Source organism: Balaenoptera musculus, chromosome 19 (assembly GCF_009873245.2).
Source record: "Balaenoptera musculus isolate JJ_BM4_2016_0621 chromosome 19, mBalMus1.pri.v3, whole genome shotgun sequence".
Taxonomy (NCBI): domain Eukaryota; kingdom Metazoa; phylum Chordata; class Mammalia; order Artiodactyla; family Balaenopteridae; genus Balaenoptera; species Balaenoptera musculus.
In genome coordinates this window covers 45,013,767-45,026,366 of record NC_045803.1, presented here as the reverse complement: position 1 = coordinate 45,026,366, position 12,600 = coordinate 45,013,767, and the positions used below count along the sequence as shown (strand labels likewise).

Sequence of the window (12,600 nt, the reverse complement as noted above, 5' to 3'; positions counted from 1 at the left end):
CACATGCTCCTCTGCATCTTAATCTGGGCCTCCAAACCTGTAAGTCTTGCCTCATACGTGTTTACATAATTACTTCTATCTACCTGCATCTTCTCATCTAGAGTGTACCCAACCTCTCCCTGAAAACAAACAAAAAAGGTTTGGTATATAAAATCTTAATGGGCAAGAAATTCCCAAAAGGCAAAGAAGAAGACCCCTAAAGAGAATCCGAAGGATCTAGAAATTCTGGTGGGGTCTGTCTGCGCATGGGTCTGAACAGAGAGGTTGCGATGGAAGCCTCTTGGCTGTGCAGGACGCTGGAGGGCCCCACGTCAGCTCTCTCGGACGCTAATGTTCCCGTGTCTGTGTCCACTCCTCCCTCTCCTACCAGCTTCTCAAGCTCATCACTCAAAGTTACCACGCTTTTTTGTAAAGAGCCAAAAATACGGTCCTGCCAATGGCTCACTGAGGAATTCTGCTCACGGAAGAAAATGAGAGTTGGCCAAAGGCTGAGTTCCTTCAATACTTGCCTTGGCACTCCTTGTTTCCCACTCATATCTGGCTGCCACACAGTGTGGAAGGTTGAGTCTATCCCAGCCAGCCTCTGATGGACGGCTGAAAGTCCGTGGGAAAGGCAGTCGCTCAACAGTGCTGGGCAGAGTTCTGTAAAGACCTTCCCTTTCACTAGGAGCGTCAGAGCATGCCAGTGTGTAAGAGGACAAAACCTGGCCACAGCGTCATAACCAAGCCACCCCAAATGTGCCCAAACCACAGAGACCCTCGGAGGATTAGATGCTGCCAGCAGCTCCCCTGCACAGACAGCGTACGCGGCATTACACGTTCACTCTCTCTGCCCCAGCCCTCCCATCCACAGACTCAAAAGCCAAGCAAAAAGTTTTAGGTTGGGCCAGACAATAGTACACAATCAGTCTAAACACCTGTACTTCCTACGCTGACATCCATGTAGATTGATTCTTCCAATAATCTTACACCCATAAACACTGAGTATGTTAAGTTACATTCCCCCATACTCTACTCATTAATGTATAGAGGGGACCTCAGACTATTAAAACAGACTTTTAACCAAAAGTCAAAGTTTTTCTGGTAAGAAAATTCAATTGCTTAGCGCCATTACTTCCTCAGAATGTGAGCCTCTCAAGATCGGTGGCCGTGACCACGCAAAGCAGCTCCGTGGTGATGATCTGGATACCACATGTGCTCCTCTCAGCCCTCTGAGCCAAGTCAAGCATGCAGAGTTGACGGGAACGTAGGAAGAAAATATCATCTGAACAGGCGCAGTACCTTCCTAACAAGTAAACAAGTCTCACATATAACTAGAGAAATGTGGAGTTCTGCTCTGATGCTGAAAATCTTCAAGTTCAAGCAATTCACACATATGACGATAGAAACAGAAGAGCTCCACACTGGTACTAAGAATCTTCACGCTTAAGCCATTCCAAAACAACTTGGTTGATGAGAAGGAAGGGCCTCAAATGACTCTGCTCATCCATTCATTTGACCATCATTCACTAAACTTTGTACAAGGTCCCCGTGCTGCACGCTTGTGAGACAGAGCAAGACCGGGTCCCTGTGTCCAAGAAGCTCACGTCCAGAATAACTACCCTTCTAGAGATCATAAACTCATTAGAAAATCTGATGAAAGTTGCAGGCTCCTAGAGAAAATACTTTTAAAACAAACTACTGTAGATAATTTCAGGAAATCACAGGCTCCCTCGAGGGAAATTCCTGGATTCAAGTTAATTGCCCTTGAACTACTAGGAAAGGTGACGTGGGTTTGTAAATACCTAGTTCCTACCTCCTGTTCAGTTCACCATTATTTTGGATTATGACTTAACTAACGCCTTTCAAGTTTCTATGAGGTGAGTGGGCCTGAAAGCCCCAAGGACACACCTTATAAAACCCAGAGTCTTAGATGTGGGTCTGGTCCCCACTGTGACATCTGGGAGGGGCCACGGATGTTGACTCTTTTTCGACAGAAGAAGCTGGAATTATAAGGAGCCCTCCCCACTCCTTGCTTTCTCTGGGTCATGGATATGAAATGGCCAAATACCACAACTTGAGCAGCCAAGGGGTATATACACTTCGCTAAATTCTTAACGGGACCGTTCATGCAAATTCACCTCTCAAGGCCACCCTGTCTGAGGTTAGATCAATGCAACCAACAAGTTCCACATGCTGGAAAGCAAAGGTATTTTCTTAGAGCAAGTACTGAACTTGGTCTCTCTGAGACCCTCATCCCCACAGCCTTGGCACTGCTCGCCTGAGTAGAGCTTCTTTCTGAAAGGCTCTCTATTCCAAGTGAAAGTATAGATTTGCCAAAACCTAGACTCCCAAGGAGACTCAAATCCTTCATATTTCAGTAAAAAAAAAAATAGAATGAAGAACCTCAGATGGAGGGAAAGAAAGAGGGAGAGCCTCAGCCACAGGCCTTCCTGGCACAGACCTGGCCAGTCTCTACACCTTGTGAATGAGGCACTGGTCCTGTTCAAAAAACTGCAGCACGGAGTTAAAAGCCAACCGCTTCCAGAACTGAGCAGTCTGGCTAGTGGGGGATCCAAAGTCGACGGCGCCAGGGAGGGTCTGGCTGCTCACTTCCTCCCTGGCCGCGGTGGCTGCCGGCTGGTCTCTGCACATCTGCAGCCAGCAAGCCCAGCAACTCACGGCAGCAGAGAGAGCTGCAGAGGTGTCTGCCTCCTGTCCTTTACTACCTTCCAAATGTGCCAGGCTGGGCGCTGGACCACGGAGTCTACAGGGCTGTTTCTCTCTTTGTCTTGTCTCCCTTCTAAAACGTCTTCTATGTCGTTGTCTATCTTTTTTTGTTTTTCTTAAACCTAAAACCCAAGAGGAAGAACTGTAGGGCCATATTAACAATTCATATGGGCCAGAAACAAATGCAGCCCTGAACCAGATTTTAAAATCTAAGAATGAGAAAGACTGAAAAAGGAGGTAGGTGGGAGAACAGGAAACATACGAACAGTTCACACACACATACACACACAGTGAGTGAGAGAGAAAAAAGAGCTGAGAAGGGGACCGAACTGGAGAGAAAAGCTTCACTAGACTCGGAGAGGCAAGCAGCGGCGTATACCAAGGTCACTTTTAATTTAGACCATCTAATTGGCAAACAGGCTCCAAATGGCTATCATCTCACAGGGCTTGGAATTAACGAAGCCCGATTATTTTCATTACCTTCCTCTGAGATGGAGACAAAGTGAGAGCTGGTACCCAAGTGGGTGCCATAGCCTCAGGGCCGCTGGCCACCCGAGAGCCCCCAGTGCAGGGGGGCCAAGCAGCCAGCCTGATCTGGAGACTCGGATGCACAGGCACACGACGAGCAGAGATAGATGCTGACCGAAGACATCACAGGAGACAGACAGTTGGGGCGGGCTGGGGGTGGAGGGGACCTGCAGGCAGTGCAGGTCCAGGAGCAGCCAAGGGGAGTCCGTGCATGTACAAAACGTACAGAATAAGTAAGGACTACCAGAGGGCGTGAAGACGAGGGGCTAGAGAAAAAGGTGTTCCTGGGCTGCTCCAGAGCCAACCCCCCTTTCTCTGCCATGAGGTCATACTTTGTTAAGTGATTGGGGAACAAAGACAGTTCCCCCATATTAATGCTCCGGGATCCCAGTGGTGTGTCCTGCCACTCAGAAGGGCAGTGATCAATCAGAATAATTTAAGGCTACTGATATGCATTGTAGGTGGTCTCTCCCATTCTCATTTAGGGGCCAGAAACCTGTCCCCTATGCCCTCAACCCTCCTCCCCTAAAACCGTGAAAAAAAGGAGGGCACAAGCAGCAGCTCCCATATCCCCACCACCAATTTGGAATCTCGGACTTCTCTGTAAATAGGTGAGAATTCTATGGAACTGACACTGGGGGCGGGTCGCTCAGTTGGGTCTGGAGGGGCACCTGTCTCACCGCCTTAAGCTTTATAGATTTCCGTCTTTCATATGACGTGTGTAAAGACACCCTTTGGAGCTCTGTTTCCAATAGGCCAAGCAGAATGAAGTGGTATGGGTGCAGTTTCCATAGCTGAGGGCCAGAGCTGCAATTGTTCCCAGTGGAGAATAGTTTTCAAGCCCCTTCATCGGTAAAAAGAAGGGGGCCCATGGAAGACACAGATATGAGATGCAGAGCATAAGCAAGCAGCTGTTACCATAGCAACAGACATATTAGACACTGCAGGTTCCTGAAAGCTGTCTGATAAGGTATTATTAAATGAAGCCTCCTCAAAACACTCTCCATTTACAACTGAACGGAAAGACATTGTATAGAAAGTAATCTATTTCCATTTATCAGGGTGGAATTTACTTTTAGAGAGACTGAAACCCAATTCAAGCCAGATCCTGGGACCTTGGACCCAGACAGCAAAAAGTATTTACCAGGATTTATAGCTTTAGATACCTTGGACATACCCCATGTCTGCCAGGAGTTGTCTGTTTGGTGGATTTTGCCAGGCTTTCCTAGTTTGCAGCCAAAGGCAGTGAACTCAGTCAAACAATCTGGCAAGGAAGAAGATTCATTCCTCTCACTGCCATTCATCCTAGCCACTCAAGGATAAAGCAGGCATAACTTTCTCCTCTTGGAGGATGAATGACTGAACACTGACCATTCCTTAATGATATGGTTTAGGAAATGGAGCTCTGATTTGAGGGGCATTTCTCAGAGTTTCCTGCTCTAGTTGGCCAGGAACAAACAGATATATCGTCAGAAAGCCAATACTTTCCCTTGGCCAATTTTCTAATAAAATTGCTGTAAAATATCCTCCAGGGGCATGATTCTAACCACAGGTTCATTATAAACACTTGTAAATTGTAAAACAATTGCAAATTTCTTATTAACACCAAACTTTTCAGAGGAAGGACAATGGCAACTATTTAATTTGTCAGGGTAGAGACCAAGATCAGCAGTCCAGTCCTCAAATAGGATGCTGGGTTCACCCCAAGGTATGGCCACAAACTCCCCTCTAACCCTGGTTGCTCATCTTTTCCTGCTGATTCTGCTAAAGGATCGAGATGGAATTGCTTCATTTAGCTCAATGCAAACCATCCTCATGACTTGAGAAACCAATTCAACACTGACAGCCATGCAGTAACTACATCTTCTCATGCAAAGATAGGGTACCAAATCATCCTTATATACGCCTCTAAATCAAGTGTAAAACCCTTATGATTACATTTCCCACAACTTTCAACTTTATTTCTGAATCCATTAACTTTCTCTTGTTGCTAGCAAATGAACTTCCTATAGTCAGCACATTTCCCACAATTTGCACGTTTTTTCAGAAATATTTAGAAAACATCTCCATTGTCTGCTATGGGCAAATGAGGTAGGTACACAGGGGTTCCTGTACAAGGTGCCAAGCACAGCCCCTTTAGGGAGCGTGTTTCTCCTACATAATTATGTTCTTAGGGAGTCTTCTCAAATAGAGTTTATTAACCTGTTTCCATGGATGGATTTTAGGGTATCCTTATGCTCTCTGGCATTGTACACACAATTTTGTACATGGAGAATATTTGAAAGAGTTCTTAATAGTAGTTGTCAAACTTTAGTGTGCACAGAATACCCAGTAAGGCTACTGAATCGTTTTCACCAGAGTCTCCAAAAAAAAAGGTTGAGAATCACTGCTTGAGTGGGTAACACCCAAAAATATCTTAGGGATTGGTACCCAAGCAGACACAGCAGTACCATCCTCCTCTCAAAGACTCTGCTGATTAATGAAGATTCATAATGACCAAGAGACTTGCTACTTTGAATGTACCATACTGTTGCTGTTATAGAAGTATGACAAACAATGGATATTTGAAATATAATTTAAATAGTAGTCCCTAGGGATGTATAAATGAAACTTACTGTCTAATGTAAACCAATCATACAGATTACTACAGGCTCACATTTCCTAGACCAGACTGATGTTAAACAGGAAAAATAATCACCAGAGCAGAAGAACGATGTATTGAAAAAATGCCACCCTCCCCACACCTCTTCCTGTTTCTTCAGGCTCCCATGGTTCCCGGCCATCTGTGGGAAGTAGGATGAGGCCTGAGGAAAATCCCCCTTGTTATTTCCAAGGCTGGAGAGAATTCCAGGGAAACTTGTAACAGAAGCCCACCCATCCACAAAAGGAAGTTTCCACTTACAGAGAACCTTTCAACAATGTTCACCAGTCTGTCTATTTGAAAATACCCATGGGAAGTGAATTTATACTTGAAATGAAACTCATGCTAGGTCACCTTAGAGCTTGCCATTGGCTGCTAAGGTTCTCTTGATGCATCATCAAATGTATGTTCCTCACGACTAAACATCACTTACAATGTTATTAATTTTGCATAACCAAGTGGAATGGGAAATGCCTAGAGGTTATACGTCTGTGACCTGCATGGGAATCTTCACACGAAAAGGCAATCAAATTAACTTATTACTCCACTGTTGAAGGAAGTTAGAGGTGAGAATTTTTCTCTTTGGTGGGTTTTCCTCTAGTGATCAGGAAAGGGCTTTCCAGCAGCCCAAGCATACACAGAATGCAGGATATTGGTATCGCCTGTAGAAGTTTGAAAAGTTTTCACATTGCATTAGATTTAAATCCTTATACTAATCTTTTGGGCCATGTTTACAGTGGCCACTTAGAGCCATGCCCCGCAGGTGTAGCAACATCATGTTCAAAATGCAAAGCCCTTGTTCATGACTCGCCACGTGCTACCCAACTGAGCATCTTCCTGCGTTGAGAATGAAAGCATCCACTTGAGAAACTCCCACGTCACAGGGCTACACCCTGCGAGTTGGAGAATGTGGGCTCACATCTCAACTTTGCCACTTGCAGGGGCATCAAGTCAGTTAACCTCTCTGAGCCTCAGTTTCCTCAGCCGTTAATGTAAACGTGTCAAACTTTTTAAATAAAACAGGGTGGTTGTGAGGATGAAATGAGACATAATGAATTTAAGAGCAACCTAGAAGATGACCTGCTCAGTAAAGGTTTGGAGAATCTGAATAACAACTTCTTCATGTAAATGGTTAGCTACTCTAGGCCTCTGCGTCCTGAGGGGAGAGAGGAATGATAAGGGATGTTGAGAAATGCATATGTATTCAGCCCTTCCGGCCGCAGTCAGGCCAAGTCTAAGGTGAACAAAGGTCACAGGACTATCTTTGACATTTCCAACTCTGCACTGGCTCTCGCATCCAGCAACACAGTGTCCTGCCCATGTTGCTGCATCACCTTGGACCGCTGGGGAAAGAAAAGCCCCAAGGTCCTGCTCCCAGCTGCCTTACCGTCATGATGAGCTTCTCCACGCAGTCGGGCGCCACGCTGTGGAGGTGGGTGAGGTGCAACTGGAGGTGGATCTTGTTGTTGAGCATGTCCTGGCACAGGGGGCAGCGGAGCATGGGCTGCACCGAGTGCTGCGTCATGGCGTGCACCCGCAGCCGGTTGACATCGGCGTTGCTGTACTTGCAGTAGGGACACTGGTACATCTGTGGGGAACACACAGCCACCCCTCCGGCTGAATCTTCAGTTCCCACCGCAACTGTGTCCGCCCCAAGCCCGCCCACCCGAGACTCCACTCCCCCCTTCCCCCAGTTATCTGGAACACTCCCCCACCAGCACAGCCGCTTCTGGCCTCACCTGCTCCGCTTTGGTCTCCTCTGATGTTTTTGGTCGCTTTGCAGAGAGAGGAGACTCTGAGCTACCTGGGAAGGAGATGCGTTTGGAGGTTGCAGGAGAATCTGTCAGCTCCTTCTCTGCTTGGCTTGATGATGCTGGAAGAAAAAGCAGAAGATGTAATACAGCAGCCAGACCAGGCCAGCTCCCAGAGGGTTTGCGTTGGGTGAAAATCAACATTCATTTATAGCACAGGATTTTCTTGAAATACCAAAATTAAAGTAGGATGAGCATCCGGACTGATTTATCAGGCATGCTAGAAAAGAAGCAAGTGTTTCTTTTTGTCCCCCATGAATTTCTGTCACTACACAACTTTAACAACTGAACACTAAGAAAAAAAGGTACAGAAATGGACTAAAAGGCTCTGAGTTGGATTAAGCTACATACAGTCTATTCTGACCTCCCCCAATCAAGGCACAATCTGCTGGCTTATGAGGGTGGGTGGGAAAGTCTCACCAACTGCTCTGCCAACCACGAGTCAACCCAAGTACCAGACACACTCTGCTTTCATGGATGTAATAAACGATGTGCTTCCAACTTTATTGTCACAGCTCTTGAAATCACAGCACAGCACAGCACAGCACAGGAGACATGATAAATGGGACGGACCCGAGAAAGGTTTACACGGATATCTGCATACAAATACGTGCAAAAAAATCAAGTCTGGGTTCAGCTACTTGCTTCTGGGGAAGAAGTAACTGAAGAGTGGAACTAGATAGGGCGTGACTCCAACTTCTAATCGAGCCAGTGCTCCAGACATAAGAGTTTATTCAGAGTGGGTGGTTCAGAGGGAAAGTGTCCTCTCTGCTTGCCAGAAACATGCCCTCTGCACCCCACTCCACCAAAAACACCAAAACACCAATGAGGAAGGAGAGTCACATGAGACTGAAGCAGCAAACAGTGAGCATGGAAGTGTTGGCGGAAGGAGTTCTCTGAAGCATGGAAAGGGATCTGGAAGATTTTGATGAGAAAACAGCTGGGCTAAAAGGGTTTAACAAGGAAAAATAAGCAGGGCTCCTCCAGTATAAACACAAATCTCCAAATGGTCCAGATGTGGTCATTCCAAAACCTGGTCAATATCTTAAGGCTGGCTCTCTCACTTGTTTTGGACGGGAACTCCATTTTTCAGAATTTTGCTACAAGTGGTAAGAAGAAAAATCCTGAAAATGGTAGTGAGACAATACATACCCACTACCCTCCCTACCTCACTGAAAAAGCATTTGACTCAGCACTGGTTTAGAAAGCCTCATTTTTACTCTTTGGTCAAACTGCTTTCTGTCTCATCCAGCCTAGTTATCTAGCATGTGTTTCCAGCTTTGAAATCTGTTCTGACGTGGATACCCAAGATGCTGTCATTACAGATGTGTGCTTTAATAAACAGTTGTAAAAAATCAATTTTATTCATTAAAATCATAAGGCCACACAATAATTTTGGAAAAAAAAAAAGCGAGATGCAGGAAATATTCCAGGAAGTTGATGCTCTTCCCAGAATGCACATCTTCTGATCTTTAACCCCAGTATCTTGGTAACCTGGTCTACATAAGTTTGTAGAACATCTATTATTTAAAAAGTACAAGGACAAGCATATTACACACGGACCCCTCCTCCTCCCAACACACATTCATAACAGTACTTTAATCTGTCTCGAATCGACTTCAAACCCATTTTCTTCTTAATGGGAGTTATTCATTTTCACTTGAGAGGTAATACGTGACGGCTGGATATTTAATGTGATGGACTGGCTGCCGATTAACTAGGTGCTGTAACATTCTAGTCTGGTTCCCCCATGGCCCACTTCCCGTCTCCCAGCCCCCGGCAGACCTGATCCCGCGAAACCTCGCGTCGCAGGTTTTAGACCTCGGAGTGTGATGGGCCCCTGCCTGAACACTCCCACAATAGGAGTCTTTAATTAATGTTTCGGGGACGTAAGAGCTTCCTGCCCCCAGAAGGTTCCTTATTCTCCATCATTTTTCATTTCTGCTTACTGGTTGTCTTCTATATGTTAGCTCTTCTATAGCTTTTCACAGGCATTCTAAAGATGGGGCGGGTGGAGACATTAGATGATACTTCAGATGCTTATTTGTTAGAGCCATCCTCCACCTTCCCCATTTCCACCTCCAATCTGTAGGATTAGGTGAGGTTCGGGGCTTACAGTTAGGAAAGAGCCGCTCTCCGCTCCTCCTTCCCCTAGGGGCAAGCCAAGATACAGATTCTATTCTAAGCACCCATCCCCGTCTTTTTGTTAGTCTGCCTGACCTGAAACAACACTTGCTTTTACAGGACCATGACACTACCTTGTCAACGCCCTCAACCTGCCTGCTACACCCCCCCCCCCCTTCAGAATGATTTTCAGCCATGCAGCTGCTCAGCAGTGTGGATGAACGAGCGCGGAGGCTGAGACCACCCGACTCATCCCGCTCCCTGCAAAGCAAACCCGGTGTAACCCAGTGCGGCATCAGCGTCCTCACAGGACCGGAGTCCACCCTCGTCCTTCAATGCTGAACGCGTGATCAATGGTGACGAGGTTGCAGAGGTGAGAATTCTCGTTTCAGAAGCCACTATTCTTTCCCCCTGCATGGAGAGGGGGACTTCTATTACCTTTTTTTTTTTTTTTTTTTTCATACTCTCAAATTGCTCTGTAATTCTAAAGCTTCCTTTGTGAGCTCAAGCTAAGGAGCTGTTCTAAAGTGTTTTGAAAAATAAAATCAGCACTTGCTCACTCATTCCTCTTTCTCTGGAGTAACACAGCAGCTCTGCTATGATATGAAATACTGCATCCACTGGTGTAAAACCTTCCGGGGCTCATCTCCCTTCCATCTGGGGCAATCTGCATCTTTATTAGATCAGATCTGTCTAGAAGTGGACATTAGCCACCTGCAGCTCGCCAGGCTTCTTCTCTAAAGATAAGGCCGTGCCTTTCCTATATCGGAGTCTGTTAACACCCAGTTACAATCCCATTGTGCTTCCCTGGGTGATGTGAGGACTGCTCCAAAGAGTTTAGGTTAACAAGGCTGACAGGCCCCTCCTAGCTTGACCCCAGACATTAAAACGTCAATCCCCATCAAAACATGGTACCAGAGATTTTATAAAATTTCTGTAGATGGGTAAACAGTCGCACAAGTTCTCCATCAGCAGGCTGGAAGAGGGTTTACTACCGACAACGACGGTCTAAGGTTTTCTCAAGCTTCTTCTCTCTGAACAACTTCAAAAGGGCCAGAGTCCCAAAATCAACTTCTACTTTAGTTCTGTCACTAGCATACATTGTAGGCATAAGTAAATGAGGTTGTACGAATACCAAGAGGGAAAGTACTGTGGTTTTCTTTTTTGAAGACTTTTCGAAACTCTAACTTAAATTCCAAGAGTGATGTCACAGTCTAGAAAACATTATTACCTTTTAAAATTAATTACTGATCACTTTAAAGCCATTATGACGTCACAGTAGTGAAACACAAATAGATGCGCTCCAGGGACAAGCCATAGTTTAAACAGTGCCTGGAACCACTGGATTATACTGGTAACAACTTCAAGGGTAACTACCTGTAGTGGCTTTTACAGTAATGACAAAACGAACTGGAAACAATCTAGAAATTTTACAACAGGGCACGGTTAAGTAAACAATGGTACAGCCACTCTATTGAGTATTAGATGACATTACATATGATAGCAATGTGGAAAAATCCTTGAGAATGTTAATCAGAAAAAAAATAAGATAACGTATGCATTATAACATGATACAGCTTTGTAAAAAATAGGTATTAGAAAAAAAGACTGGAAGAAAATGACTGCTGTATTTAGGTGATGGCATCACGGACCATCTCCCCATTTTCTAAGTTTGTCATGTAGTTATATTACTTTTAATATTATAATTAAAGAGTTTAGCATTTAAATTCAACTGTCCATGAAAAGGTTGATATTTGGATCCATACTGTTCAAAACATCAGGTGGTTTTTTTACTTTGCTGGTTAAAGCAATCTTTCCTCATTTTGGCAGCTATGTCATATGAAAATATGTGTTAAATCGCAATGAATCTTCCACAGGCAACACGCTGGGCTCCTGGCACTTCAAAGGGTTTAAAAACGTGGCAAGGAATCATGCGAGTGCCATCGATTACACACCCTATAAAGCGAGGCAGGGGGGGTACTGGGACAATACCGGGGAATGCAGGGTCAAACCCCAAGCACAGCCTGACAGGATGTTAGCTGCGGACTCCTCGCCACGCAAACTTTCTAAGGAGTGGACAAACACTTGCTCAACTTGTCAGAAGTTAAGGTTGCCCCACTGAACTCGCTGGTGAGGCAGGAAAAGGACTGGCATGTCCTGGTTATGGAGTACAGAAAATTCCAAGTCAACTTTCTGGGCCAAAAGCCACCATTCCACCTTAAACTGTGATGGGCTGGTCACTATATCTGACGAAGGCAAGTACTGAGAGGCAGACCTGATTCATGACTCTCCATTTCATTCTCTTAGGTTCCTCTACATTCCAAGCAAAAGAATTCCATTTCAAAGGGAAAGACACAGTCGTCAGTGCATGGCTTCCTCAGGAAAAACAAAAATCATTTCTGTGACGTCAACTTCCAGATATCCTTTGTTTTTAACATATTTGCTTTGGGGTATTTAACCTCTAAAAATAATTGCTTAAAAATTTACCCCTCTTGTCATATTAATTAGAGGGAGTAGGGAAGAGAAGAGAGCCAATATGAATTCATGCAAGTTTTGTTTACAGTTTTCAAGAAGTGGTTTTATTATGTTCTAAGCATATAGAACAATTAAAACAAGCCTAGTAAGGTTTCAGGTAAGAGGTGACTAACTGTAAAGAATAGGTTAAGGGGGCTTCCCTGGTGGCGCAGTGGTTAAGAATCCGCCTGCCAGTGCAGGGGACACAGGTTCAATCCCTGGTGCAGGAAGATCCCACATGCCACAGATCAACTAAGCCCACGCGCCACAACT

The 12,600-nt window shown here is 45.2% G+C and overlaps 1 protein-coding gene across 2 annotated transcripts in view; it reads right to left on the bottom strand.

Moving 5' to 3' along the window:
* The window catches only part of ZFHX3 (zinc finger homeobox 3), a 252,681-nt gene that overhangs the window by 15,036 nt on the left and 225,045 nt on the right, over window positions 1–12,600 (bottom strand). For both annotated transcript variants that reach the window (XM_036833736.1, XM_036833735.1), the window contains exons 6-7: window positions 7,618–7,751; window positions 7,266–7,466 (exon numbers count right to left, since the gene is read on the bottom strand). In XM_036833736.1, coding sequence (XP_036689631.1) covers window positions 7,266–7,466; window positions 7,618–7,751 — 335 coding nt within the window. The remainder of the gene's footprint in view (window positions 1–7,265; window positions 7,467–7,617; window positions 7,752–12,600) is intronic.